The sequence below is a fragment of the Phocoena phocoena genome, chromosome 16, assembly GCF_963924675.1.
Source record: "Phocoena phocoena chromosome 16, mPhoPho1.1, whole genome shotgun sequence".
Lineage (NCBI taxonomy): Eukaryota > Metazoa > Chordata > Mammalia > Artiodactyla > Phocoenidae > Phocoena > Phocoena phocoena.
The window spans coordinates 79,643,849-79,662,511 of record NC_089234.1 but is presented as its reverse complement, the minus strand read 5'-3'; the positions used below and the strand labels follow the sequence as shown (position 1 = coordinate 79,662,511).

Genomic DNA, 18,663 nt, shown 5'->3' with positions numbered 1-18,663 from the left:
ACCCATGAAGCTGGATGTGGCTTAGGGAAAATTACGAGCAATCTTAACGGCTCTTCTTTTAAAGTCATTGTTGCTGATCTCAAGCGTGCTCTTCATGCTGGGGATGGACTACTTCTCTACCCCGTCCTCCTTCCACGCTCACGCCTTTTCTTTAACGCCCCACCGTGGGTTCCATCCTCCCAGCCCTTCGGATTCCATCGCCTGCCACATAGCAAGCCCTCCTCTTCCCTTGGCCTGAAATTCCTCCACGCCGCCTCGTCGTCATGGAAATGCTTCTGATGCCCGATCCGATCCTCAGCTGGTGGACTAACGCTTAGGCATGTCCACCTTGCCTTTGGTGACCCTGCACCAGCAGGAAGCCAGCAGCTACTTAGCGTCCCCCCTTGACACCAGCCGTGGTTCCAAGCACTGGGCTATCTACCAGCAACACCCATTCCCTGGGAGGAAATTATAACAAACTCCAGCAGGGAGAAGTTCAACTTTCCCCCAGTCATGATATGGTGGAAGCATTTTATATCTCCTGGACTGATGGGCCGTCAGAGCTGGAAAGAACTTATAATCACACCGAGGCTTTGATGAAGGAACTGACACTCTGAGAAGCCAAGTCGCGTGTGTGCCCAGTTGAACATCCTGACCTAAAGTGGCGTTTTCTGTGCAACTGGGAAAATGATATGGAACTTTTGCAAGGCTATACAAGTGACTGAAGGCATTATACCCCAGTTACTTAGTGTTTAGTAAACTGAATGAACACCACAGTGCAAATTTCAAACAAATACCCGAAAGGAAGAATGTAAAAACAGGAAATGGTCAGGTAGAAAGAGAAGTTAAGAGAGTCGTGTGGGTTTGCCCAACTCTACCACTAAGTAGCTGTGAGCCTCGGATAAGAATTCATCTCCGGGAGCCTGGATTTTCCCCATTAGTTAAAGGGGAGGATGCGTTGGGATTATGGCCGTTCTGAGGGTAGAGGTCACCTGCACAGGTGAGAGAGCGCTTTGTATGTCACAAAGGATTCCCTGCAATGCCCTTATTTTTGCTCCTATGCTTGGTTCTTCTCTTCTTCGGTTCTAAAGACAGTATTCAAGTTGCCTGACTGCTCTTGATGGCAGCTCTGTCCTCCTCATTCATGTGTCTCCTCTTTTAGAGAAATAAGCCATCCACCTAGGTCACCTGGGTGACTAACAGAGAACAGACATGGACTGAACAGATAATCAGTTCTCACTTGCCCTTCTTTCTGTGCCCACCTACTCAGATTATGGTTAAATGCGTTTTCCAATCCAACGGATTCCGTTTCTTTTGCAAAGGTTTGAACTTGGTGCCCCTCACACTGTGGACCTTCTAAAGTGCATTATCCGTTTCCTCGACTTAGATTTAAAGCCAACTCTTGAATGGTTTCCTTCAGGGCTCTCTGGCTGGGTAAACGCGAGGGATACTCATAAGCCCAAGAGCAGCTGTACAGTCCTGTTTCATTACACACTCAGCAACAAAAAATTGTATTTCTATTCCGGGATGCACAGGCCAAAAGGAGGAGAAGAGAGCATGGCTTCTTTGCTTGTATTCTTGATTTGAACTGGTATCAATCATTCACTATAGTACCATCCAGTGTAAACAGGATGTGCTGTGAACCCTGATCAATCTTTTGGGCTACCCAGGATCTGAACCCCTATTCTGTTTGGAAACTACCCACAGTGCCGGAGACCAGCTAACTGTTCACCAAACCTTTTTACTTCTCCTCCTGGGTACTCAGCTAGACAACATTTCTCTTACATTGGGTTGGCCTAAAAGTTGGTTCGGGTTTTTCCATAAGATGTTTTGGAACTTTTCGGCCAACGCAATAGTCATGTCAATTCTGGACAACAGAATTTAAGAGCGAATGATGCATCCCAGGTTCAGAACTGGCCCATAACAATCTTTCACGCAATCTTCCACTCTCTGCCAGCTTGACACCGAAGCCCAGGGTGACCCCGAAAGCCGTGCTCTAGGGAACAGGCAGAACTTCTACTGCCCAAGATCCCTGGCAGCGTGGAATGGTACCAGCCCCTCACCCCACCACCTCCTCTCACTGATCGGACTCTATGTGAATGCAAAATAAACATCTATTGTGTCAGCCCCTGAGATCTGGGACTCAACTATTACAGCAACTAGCAGGACAGCAACGAATGTACCCATGTTATAAGTCTCGGCGAGAGGGAGTCGTCACCTCCTGCTACAGGAACTGAAATGTCAGAGCCTCTCTGTCCTCCTCTCCTTTGCATCTAGAGCACATGCGTGCGATCTCAGCATCTTATCCGTCAGACACACCCACACCAGATGTGGACGCATGAGCTAGTGACACAAAGAAGCAGGGCTCACGTGGAAAGCGTTCTGGAAGGGAAAGTGGTGGCAGAGGCCACTCATCCTGTTTTGGGGGCAGAAGTGATAACAGCAGTAGCATCCAATATCCAGGGTCATGACGTCAGTGATGTGAGGGTAGTGCTGGCTCCACCAGCTGACGTGCAACCCCTTCACAGGCTCAGCGCTGCCGTGTGATTTCAGGCTCTCGCGTGATAGCCACCAACCTGCTTCCCCAGCCATCTCAGCGAGTCTGTGCCCTGTGTAATAGCTTCCAATAAACCCTTCTCCTGCTTCAGTTAGCCAGAGATGATTTCTGTCATTTGCAACTAAAAACTCCTATGGATACAAATGCATCCCCTTTCAGTGAAAGATGGATGCACGTTCTTGCCCCCGGCCGTGTGGACGCTTCCTCTAGGGTGTACAGTTCACTTCCTGAGTCAGAGTTGACTTGTGCTGGGAGCAGCTCATCTGTTCACTGGTGGCTTTGGTACGCTTCAGGAGAGAGGTCTAACGCATTTGTATTTTGACTGCCCCAGGTTGTGCTGAAGGAGGTGAAAATTTGACCAAAATAAAGCCTGCTATTTGGGAAAATGGGAAAACAGAAAGAAAAGTGAAGTCCTAAAAATATATCTTGTGGAAATACCCAAAGAGGAAGAAGAAAATAAGATCTTCCCTGGGAATACGGTACTGGATGCTGCAAAGAGATAGAAAACAGAACGGGCTTTTTAGGTCAACTGGTTTCTTCCTGCAACAAAAGCATAATTTAGATTTCGTCAAGGTATATGACCTCTCAATAGCCCTGTGTTCCAAACTCCAGCAGAACTAGGTCAAAGAAAAGTTATTGTACAAGAGTGAGGGGCATCGGGGCAGGCTAGCTGGCTTTTTTTCTCAAGACGTCATTCCTGGGCAATCACTTTACATGATCACTGCCTCTGTCTTATGCCCAACACATCTATGTTGGTCCCCAGCTTCCTTCCATATTTCACCCAGTGACGTTTCTGGAGTCTGGTATGTTATAAGATTGGCCCCCAGTGACTCGTGCAGTGTGACAGGGCCCCTTTTCTACCACCTGAATCTGAGCTGTATTTGGGATTGGCTGGGGTCGAAGAAGGATGGTAGGGGTGACTTGGTGCCTGTCCTGGAGGCTGGGCCTTAAGAGGCCTTGCAGTGTTTGCGTTCCCCCCTTTGGAGCCCGGAGACCACCTAGCTGTGAAGATGCCTCATCCCGCCCATTGGAGGCTGAGCGCACAAAGGGGCCAGGGCTGGTAGCCAGCCCTAGACGTGAATGGTTAAGTCAAAAAAGAAAACAATTCGTATGAGGTGAGACCAAAACATTCGCTGTGGTAGATTAAAAACCCCTACTCTATTGGTGGGAATATAAATTGGTACAGCCACTATGGAAAACTGTATGGAGATTCCTTAAAAAACTAAAAGTAGAGCTACCATATGATCCAGCAATCTCACTCCTGGGCATGTATCCGGACAAAACTATAATTCAAAAAGACACATGCACCCCAATGTCCACAGCAGCACTATTCACAACAGCCAAGACATGGAAACAACCTAAATGTCCATCGACAGATGAATGGATAAAGAAGATGTGGTACATATACACGATGGAATATTACTCAGCCATAAAAAGAAAGAAATAATGTCATTTACAGCAACATGGATGGACCTGGAGATTATCATACTAAGTGAAGTAAGTCAGACAGAGAAAGACAAATAGCATACGATATCACTTATATGTGGAATCTGAAATATGGCATGAGTGAACTTACCTATCAAACAGAAACAGACTCACAGACATAGAGAACAGACTTGTGATTGCCAAGGGGGAGGGGGGAGGGAGAGGGACGGATGAGGAGTTTGGGGTTAGTAGATGCAAACTATTACATAGAGAATGGATGGACAACAAGGTCCTTCTGTATAGCAGAGGGAACTATATTCAATCTCCTGGGATAAAGCATAATGGAAAAGAATATAAAAAAGAATGTATATGTGTGTATTATTGAGTCATTTTACTGTACAGCAGAAATTAGCATAACATTGTAAATCAACTATACATCAATAAAAAAAAAAAAGGTTTTTTAAAAGAACCCCTGTTGGGCTTCCCTGGTGGCGCAGTGGTTGAGAGTCCGCCTGCCGATGCAGGGGACACAGGTTCGTGCCCCAGTCCAGGAAGATCCCACATGCCGCGGAGCGGCTGGGCCCGTGAGCCATGGCCGCTGAGCCTGCGCGTCCGGAGCCTGCGCTCCGCAATGGGAGAGGCCACAACAGTGAGAGGCCCGCGTACCGCAAAAAAAAAAAGAACCCCTGTTGGTGATGAGGGGCTGGCCGACTTCTAGAGTCTAATTAACTTTGAGCCCCTTCGATTCAAAGATGGGTTAACTTGCGAAAAAAGCTGTAAGCCACACAGAACTTGTGCTATAACAATAACTCAGATTTAACTCAGCAGACCTTAGAACTTCTTCCTTTGAATTTCGGGAAAAACAGGAAGCTGTCAAAATAGGCAATTCTATTGCATTACTGCACCAGAGACACTTAATTTCCACCACCTTCCGTGGCATTTTCTGGCACTTGTGCAAAATGCCGGGGAAACATTGCCTCTCTTTTCTGTACAATCTGATCATTACTCCCTCAGCCCAAAACCCTTTTCCAAAATAATCTCCCTAAATTAGATTCCTAGAATTTCTAAGGATGCACAAGGACCCTCTCAGGTAATCGTTTTTAAAAAGTGAAGAAATGGCCAATTGCTCTTGGGTGAAAGGTGTCCTTTAGTCACCGTGAGGTTCTGGATGGCCATGACCTGACTCCTGTTTACCCTTCTAGCATTTTCTGTGACCCCTTCTTCCCAAACCACCTGGAAACTGCATCTGGCTCCTTCGTGCCTCTTTGTCATCACACCAGCTGTTCCCTCCTCTGTCGAGCTGACCAGACTCCCGTCCGATTGCAGTGCCCCTTCCCTGGCCCCCAAGCATCCCATGTACAGTGCCACCTTACCACTCACCTCGCTGAGCCTTAACTGCCCATCGCGTGTCTGCCTTGCGACGAGGCTCCAAGCTCCTTAAGGCGGGGCCTTCACTTCTGTACTCGAAGCGCCTAAGCCAGTGCTTGACATACTAGCAGTACTAGCAGTGCTGAATAAACGTCTCCCAAGTGAATATTAGACCCTTACGCCCAACTAGCTACCTGACGTATTCACGTGGATGAATCAAGCGCATTTGAAAGTACCCAAAATGGAGCTGTTGGCTGCATCCTCAAATGCAAAAGTGTTGCTCCTCGTTCAGGCTTCCCAGCTTCAGTAAACGCACCCCTGTCCACCAGGCACTCAACCTAGAAAGCGGGGAGCAGCCTGAGCACTCCGGCTTCCCTCACCCCAACACGTGGGCCCGTCCACCTCCGAGCCTCCTAGCATGTCTGTGCCTCCAGCATCTTCTCCTGCTGGGGTGACTATAGGACACTCCTAAGCGGTCCCCCCCCCTTTTTTGCTTTCGTCCCCTCTGGCACCCTCTCTGCACGGCTACCAGAACGAGCTCTTCAGGTGCAAACTAGGTCAGTCATCCCCCTTTCCAGAACCCTCCATGGCTCCCCACTGTGCACAGAAGAAAAATGCAGCCCTTCCCCCTGGCCAGGAGGCCCCCATGACCCGGCCTCCCACCCTCTCTGGTCAGGTCATTCCTCCCCAGTTGCTCCTGACTCAGATATTCAGCAGTTCCCAGTTCTGGGCCTAGAACATTCTTCTTCCTGTTCTCCTCAGGATCCTTCCCTGACGATCCCATCTCATGTACCACTTCCTCACCCTCTGCAGTGATTTCGGTCACAGACCCTTATTCACCTCCTTATACCTTTTCTGCAAGCTGTGACTGCTTTGCTCATTTGTCTACTTGTTCATTTTCCACGTCGTGAGGGTAACACTCAAGGTCACGTGCCCATTGCATCCCCAGCATTAGAACATTGCCTGACACAGAGGGAGGGCTGTATTGGAGAAAGGCGTGTATGAATCAAGGATAAACAAAGAACCCAGGAGACGGGCCCATGAGTACATCTGTGACGCTGATCCCTGCGTGATCGCGACACAACTGCAGCGTCTGATTCATGGAAAACCCAGAGTCACACTTCCCAGATTCAGGCCAACTCAGTCACCACAGGGCAGTAAGCATTCGTGTAGTGCCTGCTCGTACGCGATCTCATTTAAATCACACAACGACTTTATGAGGCAGCCATTCTTATTATCATTTTACAGATGATAAAAAAAAAAAGCTAAGAGACACTAAATGACTTACCCACAATAGACCATGACACTCGTAACCCAAGGAACCAGGTTCCATGTGGTCCACACCCGCTTATTGCTTCTGAGTTTTTCCCAGAAGGAATGAAACCAAAACCCTGACTTGCAACTCTGAAGGTTTACACCAGACGTTTCACCTTATTATTACCTCAGATGACTGGGGTTTAGTTATATCCAAATACATGGAACAAAGTGATTGTAGCAAGTTCCCTAATTCTCATCCTGTAGGGCAGGCGTTCCATTCTTCCTTTTTAAGGGTGATTTCTTATTAAAGCTTCGCACGGTAATTAACTCAAATGACTAACTGCCGACAACCTCGACAGTAAAGAGATTCTTACCTCGGAATTCCAGTCCCCGAAGTTGAAAGGTGACAAGACCGTTGCCAATTTCAATCAGGTGAACGAAAGCATTGAGGTAGTCTGAAGCCAATATAAAGCAATCTCCAGAGCTGTAGTTACCCCATCGGCCAAGGACGAGGTCTCCACAGAGGGACTCCTGGAGGGCCCTTGTCAAGTGTTCGTAAAAGATGGAATTGAGGTTGTTGCCATCGCTCCCTGAAGACAGGACGAGAAATAATATGCCCAGTGAGTCCGACTCCAACATGCTTGACCTGGGAGACAGGGAGCTGTCTCTTGACTAGGGGTGAATCAGATCTTCAGACACTTGGCCCGTCAGGGTGGTGACACCCTCCTATTTCTTCCCGCTATACTCTTTCTGGTCAATGTCATCTGCACAAATGGATTGAGTTCCTGTCTAAACGAGACACCTGACAAATTCCTACCTCCAGCTGAGATCTCTGGCCTGGGCTCTTGACCCGTCTACTTCCTCGTGGACCTATCTCTTGTATGTTTCAGATGCTTCCGCCTGCAGTGGTCCAGGTCAGGTCCCCACGTCCGCTCTCCACCTCAGCCAACGGCACCACCATCCAGTCGGCCACAACCTAGGAATCTTTCTTCCCACTCCTTCCCACCCAAGCCTCTCAATTTTACTTTCTTCAAGTATTTTTTTGCATCTTCCTACTCTTCTCCATTCCCATTACCCCTACCCTATTCCAAGCTCCATGATTTCTCAAGTAGATGACCACAGTGGTCATGTGACTCACCTATGCATCTTCACTGGGACCTGCTCCCTCATCGATTCTCTACCTCAAAGCCAGAACAAGCTTTCCAGACGGAAAAGGGGAAGGTGCCGTCCAGGACCCCCCAGCCCAGGATTCAAAGTGGTTTCTCAGGGCTCTTAAGATAGAGACGACTTTATAACATCGCCTGTAATAGGGTCCCATAGGTTATCCTTCATAGGAAGAAGCTAGGACAGCCCTGATCAACCCAGCGTGGACGGTCACACCAGGGGCGCCGTGCGGTCTGCTCCCCACTTCACTCTCCACCCTCACGTCCCACTAACCCCTTCCTCATCCTTCACACTCAGCAACACAGAACTTCTCTCAGTTGAGTGACTCACAGGCCCCCGCCCACCCCAGGCCTTTGCAGACACTGATCTTTCTGCCTGGGTTTTCCTTCCATTGCTCTCTGGCTTATTACCGCTACGATTCTTCAGACCTCCACTCGACGGCCACCTCAGGGAAGCCTTCACTGACCACCTCGCCAGGCCAAGTCCCCTGTTACAGGCTGTCAGGACTGTGACCCTCTGCTTTGAAGCACCTGTCACAGTTGGAATTTGACTTCTGTTTTTTTGTATGGTTATTTGATTAACATTCGATTTCTCCAATGCACCCAACAGCGAAGGAAGACTGAATATGCTTATTTTTGTATCCCAATACTGGCAGAATTCCTAACACGTAGTAGGGAATCACTAACTATCTGTTGAATGATAGATAACACCATAGATGATACAGCTTCATTAAGAGAAGTTTTGCCTCTGAGAACATTCCCATCGAGTGACTCCAGGGTTTCACTGAGATAATAAACTGTGTGTGTGTGTGTGTGTGTGTGTGTATACACACACACATATATATACATACATACATATATTCTACAATATAAATAATTATTGCTAGTATTATATATTATATACAGAAAATAAACAGTATATATACATATGTTCAACAATATTCATAACCATTACTAGTATTATATATTATATACAAATCTATATGTAATATTATATATTATACACAAATCTATATATATACAAACCCATATTTTATATATTATATACATAGATATAAATTATTATATATTGAGGCAATTTATTGTTTTTAAGTTATATATGTATATCAAACTCAGACTTATTGAGGAATAACTTATAGAGAGTAAAATTCACCCTTTTTAGCGTCCAGTCCTATGAGTCTTGACATATGCTTCTAGTCCCGTAACCACCACTTAGAATGATGCATTTGTGTTTCATCCATACTGTGGTATACAGCAGCAGTCTGTTCTGTTTCTTCTGTATGCAGCTACTACAGTTTGCTTACCCATTCAACAGCTCAAGGACCTTTGGGTTGTTTCCAGTGTTGGTGATGATGAGTAAAGCCACACACAACACTCATGAAGAGAAGTTTATGTGAACACGCTTTCATTGCGCTTGAGTCAACCCCTAGGAGTGGCACTGCTGTTCTCCAAAGTGGCTGGACTGTTCTGCAGCCCCGTCACAGGGACTGAGAATTCTAGCTGTTCCGCATCCTGGCCAGGACTTGGTATTGTCAACTGTTGCTTGTTTGTTTAAACCTTAGCCATTCGAATCGGGTGGGTCAGGACCCCAAGAAGGAGGAAGGATACAGCAAAGGAGATGGAGTGACCGATTGCCCTGCTTCCAAGTGGAAGGCTAGTGTGTTTCAGGGGCGTGAAACTGGGGCTTTGTAGTGCATTTCTTGTCATCTCCTTGCTGGGCCCAGACTCCTTTTATTTCCTCTGTCAGATCTCTCACGACGAAGGATAGAACCTTTTCTGAGAAGAATGGGTAAACTGGGAAGTCCTCCTGGTCTGTGGTCTTGGGGGTGTTAGAAGTGCTGGGAGGGGCTAGGAGGAAAGTTTGCCATCAGTGCTTTTATTTTAAGAGCATCTCTTCTTTGGGGAGTAAATTCTGGCTCTGGAAAGTCAGAGGAGCATAGAGTTGCCCCAAAGAGAAAAGGCCTAAAGCAAAGCTCAAGGACCCCTTCCAGCTATTGGAGTAGAGACAGAGGTTCAGGGAAGTTCGAGATAAAGCCTAGAGATCTGAACGGAGCTTCCCTGCTCTGTACCCTTGGGAACCAGAGCATGACTGGAGGTGCAGGAAGGTGCAGAGTGGCCCCAAGTGCATCCGCGTAAGGAAGATCACTGATCCACCGCTAAGAAATCTACAAAATAACTATCAAACTATGGACATCATTGCTAGGCATTCATGCCAGTTAAAAGCTGAATTGAAATTAGTGCATTTGTAACCTAATCATGATCAACGGAAATAAATGAACTGTCCTGTGGACTGAGTCAGGTCACGTTGCCTAATAAAGTATCAGTATGCTTAACTTTCTATGCAGATGAAGCCTTCCTGACCCGCCATGATATTCATTTTCTATGATGAACCAGCATGTATCCTGAGACACGAATCAGAGATTACTTTGAGTCTCGAGCACTTTTAAAGGAAAGGCCTGAATGAGAGAATTAACTTTTGCTTAACTGTTCAAACTGTTTGACATTCGAATAAAACAAAAGAACTTATACCACTAAAAGTGGAGAGCTTAGAACACCATGACCACACATCTGTATAATTAGATTAAAATGAGACAAAATTATGAACTAAAGGTGCAATGCACTTATGAAACTGTCCGTATGCCTAATATCAATGGCCCAGCAAAGTTACAGAGTCCCACGGATCCACATTAGAGATACTTAATACCCCAACCCATGCCCCCTGAAAGTTGGGCTGACGTAAAGTTAAACAAAAAAATAAACCTGTCTCTTCAGGTATTTTCAAGTTCCAAATTATGATTTCAAACTAATTATGTATACGCAATTCAAACATAGCTAATAAGCATGACACAATTCTTCCTAGACAACATTTTTGGCCCAAGGGAGAGAGAGAGTGAGGTGGATAAAAATACAGAATAGTTGAAATTTGCATACTGATATGAGGAAAAAAGAGGTCGGATGGTTAAAAGTGAAATAGATTACCGGAAGAAAAAAGTACTTTTCTGGCAGGTAAATCTTTCCATAGCTTAATGTGGTACAAAGTTTCTGAAGACTTCTGGATCCTGGATCCTGGAATTGCTTGCCTTTAAGGACATCATAACGCTGACATTTTTCAAAAACAAATTTTGCCAGAAGACTAATACCAAGGTTTATTGTCTATATTCGACGTTTAGCATACACAAACTAAAATGTATTAACAGGGTCATTCGATACTGAAAAGATATCTAATCATTTCTAAATAATGGAGGAATGCATTTCTAAACCAAATCAGGATACTTGATCAGTTCTATTTGCACAGTTTTATTTTTACCGTCAGCATGCATTGTCTCCACAATGATTAAAAAATAGTGAGTACTTAATTCCCCTTTTTGGATTGAAGGAATCCACCTACACAACAAAATAAATAAATAAAAAGAGAGAAGGAAGACATCCTCTTACCTGGATCCTTTTCAATTTGGACCACCAGTCTTGTGTTGGAATTATCCATGCGTCTTGTACTAGAAGGGGGCCACAAAAGGGGAAGAGGTCCTGATTAGATCCCTCCAAATGACAGTTGGCTCACAGAATCAGCTGTGTGAGTGGGAAATGCAGGGGAGATGGAGCTCACGTATTAGGGTGTTTGCTCCACTTTGACAAGGCTGTCGGAAGAAGGAGGGGTTGGAAGGGAGGGAAAAATACAGAGGGAAGAGATAACTAGCACTTAGGATATGGGAGATTGGCCTTCAATCTTATCAGTTTTGAGCACCCGGTCCACAAAATGAAAGCAAGCGTTTGAACTGCCAATGGACTGTCACTCACCTTCAGAACTTCAGAGCAGTGCACACATAGCTATCTTTCTTTTCAAATTGATTCCAGAAAATTCACGATTAGTAGTCTATGTCTCCACTACTTGCTTTCAAGAGTTGGGCCCATTCTTACAGATCTTAGGCTGAACCACAAGAATAAAAACAGCTCTCACAAGCTCAGGAAAAGGTGGATTGTCTGTAGCCATGGTAACCAGTGGCCGCCAGAACCAGTTTTAAACCTTTGCAGTTATGACAACCCACCTCAACTTACAGCTTTGGTAAGCAAGCCAGCCAGCCCATGGTGGCCCCTTGCTTCTGAAAGTCAGCTGGTGAGGGACAGACTCAGTCCAGACCTCTCAGGGGTCAACAGTCACTCCCCAAGTGACTGCCCTGCAGAGGGTATCAGCCCACTTATGTCTGTAAAATTCACCGGCCCTTGACCTTCAGATGTCCTGAAAACCCTTTATCAGTGCAACAGTCTGCTCTGCTTGGGGACTGTGCCGGACCAGCTTTGACTTATTTCAGACATTGAGTGGTGGTCTCGTCATCCTTTGAAGGATGAAATGTGAAACTGACGTCAACCACATGAAGTTGATGATATTCAACTGTTTATGACCTGCAAAAATGGCAATTTCATATGGTTAAACCATACAAGTTTGAACATAATGAGGGTCCGATCTTTACCACGTCTGGCCCCTGACTTTGCCATCCCTCTGCCCTTTGCTTTCTGTGCTCCAACCACCCTGGCTTTCTTTTTCCGCGCCTTCAACACGCCCTGACCTCCTTCTCCCTCCCTCCCTCCCCTGCATCCTTTACACCTGCTGTGTCCTCTATTTGGAGGACTTCCTTTCCAGCTCCACCCACTTTTCCTTGTTGACTCCTCTAATCTTTCCCGTCCAGCTAAGTATCACCTTCTCAGGGAAGCCTTCCTGGCACCTGCTTTGGGTGAGATTCACGTGTTGTGTGCACCTTCATACCTCTCCTTTGGAGCACGTGTCACAGTTAATATTACCGCTAAAGCTGACCGTTAACATTTATGTAGCACTTACTCATGTAAGCACTTCACCTGTATTAACTCATTACATCTTCACAACCACCTTCTTAGGTGAATATACCTGTTCTCACACAGCAAGAACCTGAGGCACCGTGGATTAAATGTCCAAAGTCACAGAGCTCGTGAGTGGTCTAGCCGAGATCTGGACCCAGGTGGGCGGCCTCTGGAGCCTTCACTCTACATCATACACATCTTTGTGTGTGTCAACTAAAAATATATATATATTCACAACCTAAAAGTTCAAAGTTATGTTTTATTTGGGGGGAATTTCTAGGAATTCAAGCCAGGGAGGCAGCATCTCAAGTAAACCCAAGCGACTGCTCCGAGGAGGTGAGGGGGTAGCCAGGATATATAGAAGTTTTGCAACAAAGGGCAGGTAGTCTGAACGACATATAGCTAATTAAAGAAAACCAGGTATCTCAAGTTAAGGATTCAGCACTTTTCTGTGTATGGGCAGATGCTAGAGCCTGGGCTCACTGAAATCATTCCTTTGATGTGTATCTCAGCTATCTCGGGCCAGTATCCTGTGTTTTCACATCCTGAGTTTCCTCAGGGCTCACTGTAGGGAAAGGCTGCAGTCTGACGGCTGCTAGATGGCAGGTATTCTTTTCCTTCCTGAGTTCCCTCAGGGCTCACCAGCTCACCATCAATTGCTGGTGACTGTGACATCCTTTGTTTACTGACATGGCAGGAAATATTCCATTTCCTTTTCTTTCTTTTTTTTTTTTTTTAAAGAATATTGCATTTATTAATTTGAAAAGTAGACCCAAATACTCAGCAATATTCCATTTCTCACATGATAATTTGATTACATCTGCCTCTTACATCAGACCCTAAGGACCGTGAGGTACCATTTTGCTGACATCTGGCACACAGCAGTCACTCCATTTGTTGACAAAATAAATGAAGAGTCAAAGATAATACTGCTTCTGAAGTGTTTTTCTCTGATAACACCTGCTAAGAAAAAAGGAGACTGCTTCTAGATGACATTTCAATGTGATTGTTGACATACTGAGTGCGATTAACTAAATGAGCACTTTTTAGTGCTTAGTCGTGAACTTGTCTCTTGGGAATCAGAGGAGATTAAAAAGATGCTTAGATGCATCTGTATTTTAAATAAATAAGAAAGTTTGTCTTCAGAAAAAAAAAAAAGTATTCTCATTTCCTCCTATGTCTCAGATATTTGAGAACCATCTAGGCAGGATCCTATTTGAGTTTTGTAAAACAGACTCTACAGATGGGTTGGAAAGGAGGAATATTCTGTTACAGCTCAAAAAGGCCATTAACCCCAGCACAATGTTCTATTACTGCTTCAGTTTCCTTGCAAATCCCCTCCGACGGGCTTTGAAAATAAAAGAGCCTGGGGTGGCAGAAAATAAAGCAAACAACAAAATTCTTTCTAATGAAGGCTGGAATCCCATGTCGGCATAGTTAGTCCCTAAATGGAATTTTAATTTCACCTTAAGACCGAGGACAAATGGAATTTTCAGCAGCAGAATAAACAATTTTTAAAGTGGGACTGCGCCAAAAGAAAGCCATTTACCAAACTCCTTACGGAATTAAAACACCTTCTAAAGCTATGTTAACTGTTAGGCTATCTCTGCAAAAGGCTTTGGCTGCAGAGTGCTAAACTTCTCAGCGGTAACTAAGCTACGCTGCCTGTGTGCCCCAGGGCCTCTGGCTCAGCCACCAGACTAAGAAGGCCAACTGTCAAGGATACTGGGTATTCTGAGCTTATCTCCAGTGCTTTCCTCCTGTAAATGTGGTGCTTACCACTCAAAGGTGCTAATTAGCTCAGTAATTGGATTTCTGCCTTCACGCTCCTATTGCATGAACATCAGTTCTGCTGCTCAGGGAGAAGAAGCGGGCTCCCGACTCATTCCACAATCTCAGGGGAAGTACAGAATGCTGGTGTGGTCAGGTGGGCGTCTGCGGTGTGTGCTCTCAGCCCCTGCCTGGCAAAGCCAAGGCTCATTGCTAGGCCACGCTGTCCTGAGCACCACAGGCCGAGAGTCTAGTAATATCATTGGTCTTCCCAGAGAAACTGACTTACTCAAAGCATCCCTTTCTTATGTTAATACGGCAGGGCTGGTTCCCTCCCTTCAAGCTTTCCCTCCCTAGTCTAAATCCAGCACCTTCTCTCTTATGTGGCCTCATCTGAGGAGCTTAAATAATTTAACAGTAATTTACTTAATTCTACTGCTTCAGGTTCCAGTTTGTCAGCACACACAGACAATTTATGGGAGAAGTATTCCCATTTCTGATGGGGAAGTGCGACTGGCTGGAATGCCTGTTGATACGGCAAAGCCAGGATGGATGGACTGTTGTTCTGGGAGGGGGACCATGGACTGAACCCACCCGCCCTGGCCAGGCACCAGAGTAGCCACTGGCATGAGTTCTCTTACAACAGGAAGTCCTGGTAAGGAACTCGGAACTAACAAGCCACCACCAACCAGGAGAATTCAGGAAAGGTCAAAAGGAGGGAGGAGACACCAGCCCATATGTCCTGCCAACCTCCCAGAACCCTTTGTGCCAGTATCCATCTTGGCTGAGAGATGCACGCGTCACAAGGAAGGACCCCGAGTCAGACCAGATGTGGGCCAATCAAGATGATGGACCAGAGGCAACCCGGAAACTAACCCCATCACCATAAAGCCCGAGACTGCGAGCCACGTGGCAGAGCAGTCCTCCTGGGTCCCCTTGCGCTGCTGCTCTGCGCCCGGGCGCCCCTTCCCAATAGAGTCTCTTGCTTTGTCAGCACGTGTGTCTCCTCAGACACATTTCTGACTGTTAGACAAGAGCCCACTCACTGGCCCTGGAAGGGGTCCCCCTTCCTGCAGCAGTTCTCTTCATGCTGCAGGCAGCATTAGAGAAATCTGGACATCGAGAAGGCAGCCAGACACTAAAGAAGGACACTGTCACCTTTTAAGTTGAATATATACACAAGTTTCATCTGGGTTGGTATTTTTTGATGATTTTTCCATTTATATTCATAAGGGATATTGGTCTAAGGTTTTCTTTGCTTGTGATGACTTTGTCTGCCTTTGGTATCAGGGTAATACTGGACCCACAGAATGATTTAGGAACTATTCCTTCCTCCACTCTTTTTTGGGAGATTTGAGAAGGACTGATGTGAATTCTTCTTTAAGCATTTTACAGGCTTCCCTGGTGGTGCAGTGGTTGAGAGTCTGCCTGCCGATGCAGGGGACACGGGTTCGTGACCCGGTCCGGGAGGATCCCACACGCCGCCGAGCGGCTGGGCCCATGAGCCATGGCCGCTGAGCCTGCGCGTCCGGAGGCTGTGCTCCACAACGGGAGAGGCCACAACAGTGAGAGGCCCACGTAACGCAAAAAATAAATAAATAAATAAAATAAACATTTTACAGAATTCCAGAGGGAAGCCAACTCATCCTGGGCTTTTCTTTGTTAGGAGTTTTTTGATTACCAATTAATTCCCTTTACTTGTTATAGGTCTATTCAGATTTTCCATTTCTTTTTCAGTCATTTTTGGTAGGGTGTGTGTTTCTATGAATTCCTCCAGTTCAGCTAGGTTATCTAATTTGTTGGTACACGGTAGTTCACAGAATTCTCTTTCAATTATGTAATGTTGGTAGTAATGTCCCCACTTCCGTGATTTTAGTAATTTGAGTCTTCTCTCTTTTTTTCTTGGTCATTCTTGGTAAAGGCCTGTCAATTTTGTCAATCTTTTCAAAGAATCAACTTTTGGTGTAATTTATTATTTCTATTGATTTTCTATTATCTATTTCATTTCTCTCCATTTTAATCTTTACTATTTCCATCTGTCTGCTTGCTTTGGTTTAGTTTGCTCTTCTCTTTCTAGTTCCTTAACATGGAAGACTAATTTATTGATTTGAGACTTTTCTTATTTTTTAATTTAGGCATTTACAGCTATGAATTTCCCTCTGAGCACTGCTTTTGCTACATACCGTAAGTTTTAATATATTATGTTTTCATTTTCATTCATCACAAAATATTTTTATTTTCTCTTGTGATTTGTTTTTTGACCTATTGGTTGTTTAAGTAGCTTTACTTTATACTTCTTTGGGAACTTTCCAGATTTCCTCTTGCTGCTAATTTCCGATTTCATTCCATTGTAGCTGAAGAACATATGTGGCATGATTTCAATCCTTTTAAATTTATTGAGGTTTGTTTTATGGCCTAACACATGGTTTATTCTGGAGAACTGTCCATGTGCATTTGACAAGAACGTCTTTTTAAAAACGTTTGCCTTGTAAAATACTCTGTTAAAAGGATGAAAAGACCAGGTACAGACTGAGAGAAAATATTTGCAAACCGCATATCCAACAAAGTGCTAGTATCTAGAATATATAAAAAACCCTCAAAACTCAGCAGTAAGAAAACCAAAACAAAACAAACAAAAAACCCACAAAGAATCCAATTAGAAAGTGAGCAAAGATGTGAACAAACATTTCCCTGAAGAGGACATACTGATGGCAAATAAGCTCAGAAAAAGATGTTCAATGTCATAAGTCATTAGGGAGATGAAGATTAAAACCACAGGGAGATATCACTATACACCCATCAGAATGGCTAAAGTATAAAATAGTGAAAACATCAATATACTTGCAAGGATATGGAGAGACTAGATCCTTACGCATTGCTGCTGGGGATGTACAATGGTGTCACTCCTCTGAAAAAAGTTCGGCAGTTTCTTTAAGAAAACTACCATGGGACCCAGCAATTATATTCCTGGGCAATTATGCCAGAGAAGTGAAGACTTATGTTCACCCAAAAACCCATAGACAAATGTCCCTGGCAGCTTTATTCATAATAGCCCAAAACTGGAAGCAACCCAGATGTCCCTTAGTGGGTGAGTTGTTAAACAGACTGTGGTTTCCATACTATGGGATACTGCTTAGTAACTAAAAGGGGCAAACTGCCGACATACAACAACCTGGAAGCATCTTCACTGAACTACGGTGAGTGAAAACAGCCAATCCCACGAGGTTTAAACACTATATGATTCCGTTCATATAAAACTCTTGCAATGACAAAATTATAGAGTTGGAGAACCGATTCGTGGTTGACAGGAGGTAAGAAGGAGGGAAGGGCAGAAAGGAAGAGTGTGTGACTATCAAAGGGCAGCAGGAGAGGTCTCTGTGGGGATGGACATGGTCTGTACCTTGACTGGACCAACATCAATATCCTGGTGATCGTTTTACAAGACGTTAACACATGTAAATTGGATAAAGAGTACGTGGGGAGATCTCTTTTTATGCTTTCTTTCAACTCCATGTGAATCTATACTTAGCTTTAAAAAAAAAAAAGTTTAATTAAAAAAATCTCCATAGCTAATAGCAGGCCTGAATTCCGTGACTACAATGCATTCGTGTGAGATTCTCATCTCTCACCCTAACTTGCTTGCATCACAAATTAGGATCACTTCTCCCGTTTCAGTCAGAAAAATCCAAGACTCTCCAGCACTCCAAATACAGGAGAAGAAGTCCAACTATTCATTCACTGGGAAGTCATAAATATTTAGGGGGTGAAAAGTGTTTCTTCTCTTTCTGCAAATGTAACTAATAAAAACAGTAATAAAAAGATCTAGCTGCATGTGGTTGGGCAAAGAGTCAGCCAGATGGGGAACTGAAAAGATGGAGATGCAGAGGATTGTAGCAGATTCGTAAGGATTAAATGACCAGGGTGTTGCTGGTTTTTTCCCCAGGATTAACATGACTGATTCAAGGTTTTGACTTCTGGGTGCTACAGCCCTCCTGGTAAAAAGAGGCCCAATGTTTGACAGTGTTTTATTTAGAGTTCCGGGTGTTATTTCTCCTGGGGATGAAGACACATTTATTTTTTCATTAGTTACCAATGGTACGCACAGAATTTGGATCAAGATGAGCACAAAGCAAAAAGAAACGTCAACCCTTGGCAACGGGACTGCAGGATTTTGCAGTGACATGCGCAGCCCTGGTGAGTTACATCTAGATCCTTCCGTTTTCACAGCCACTTGTGTCAGGAGAGACACAACTCGAGAAGACACGTTCTCCGAACATGAAGCCCGTTAAGACACGGTGCTGTTTAGTCCTCAAG

At 44.9% G+C, this 18,663-nt stretch overlaps 1 protein-coding gene across 1 annotated transcript in view; it reads right to left on the bottom strand.

Moving 5' to 3' along the window:
- PCNX2 (pecanex 2) overlaps window positions 1–18,663 on the bottom strand; it is a 274,609-nt gene that overhangs the window by 47,593 nt on the left and 208,353 nt on the right. The window contains exons 24-25 of the mRNA XM_065894194.1: window positions 11,185–11,243; window positions 6,961–7,176 (exon numbers count right to left, since the gene is read on the bottom strand). Of these exons, the coding sequence (XP_065750266.1) occupies window positions 6,961–7,176; window positions 11,185–11,243 (275 nt within the window). The remainder of the gene's footprint in view (window positions 1–6,960; window positions 7,177–11,184; window positions 11,244–18,663) is intronic.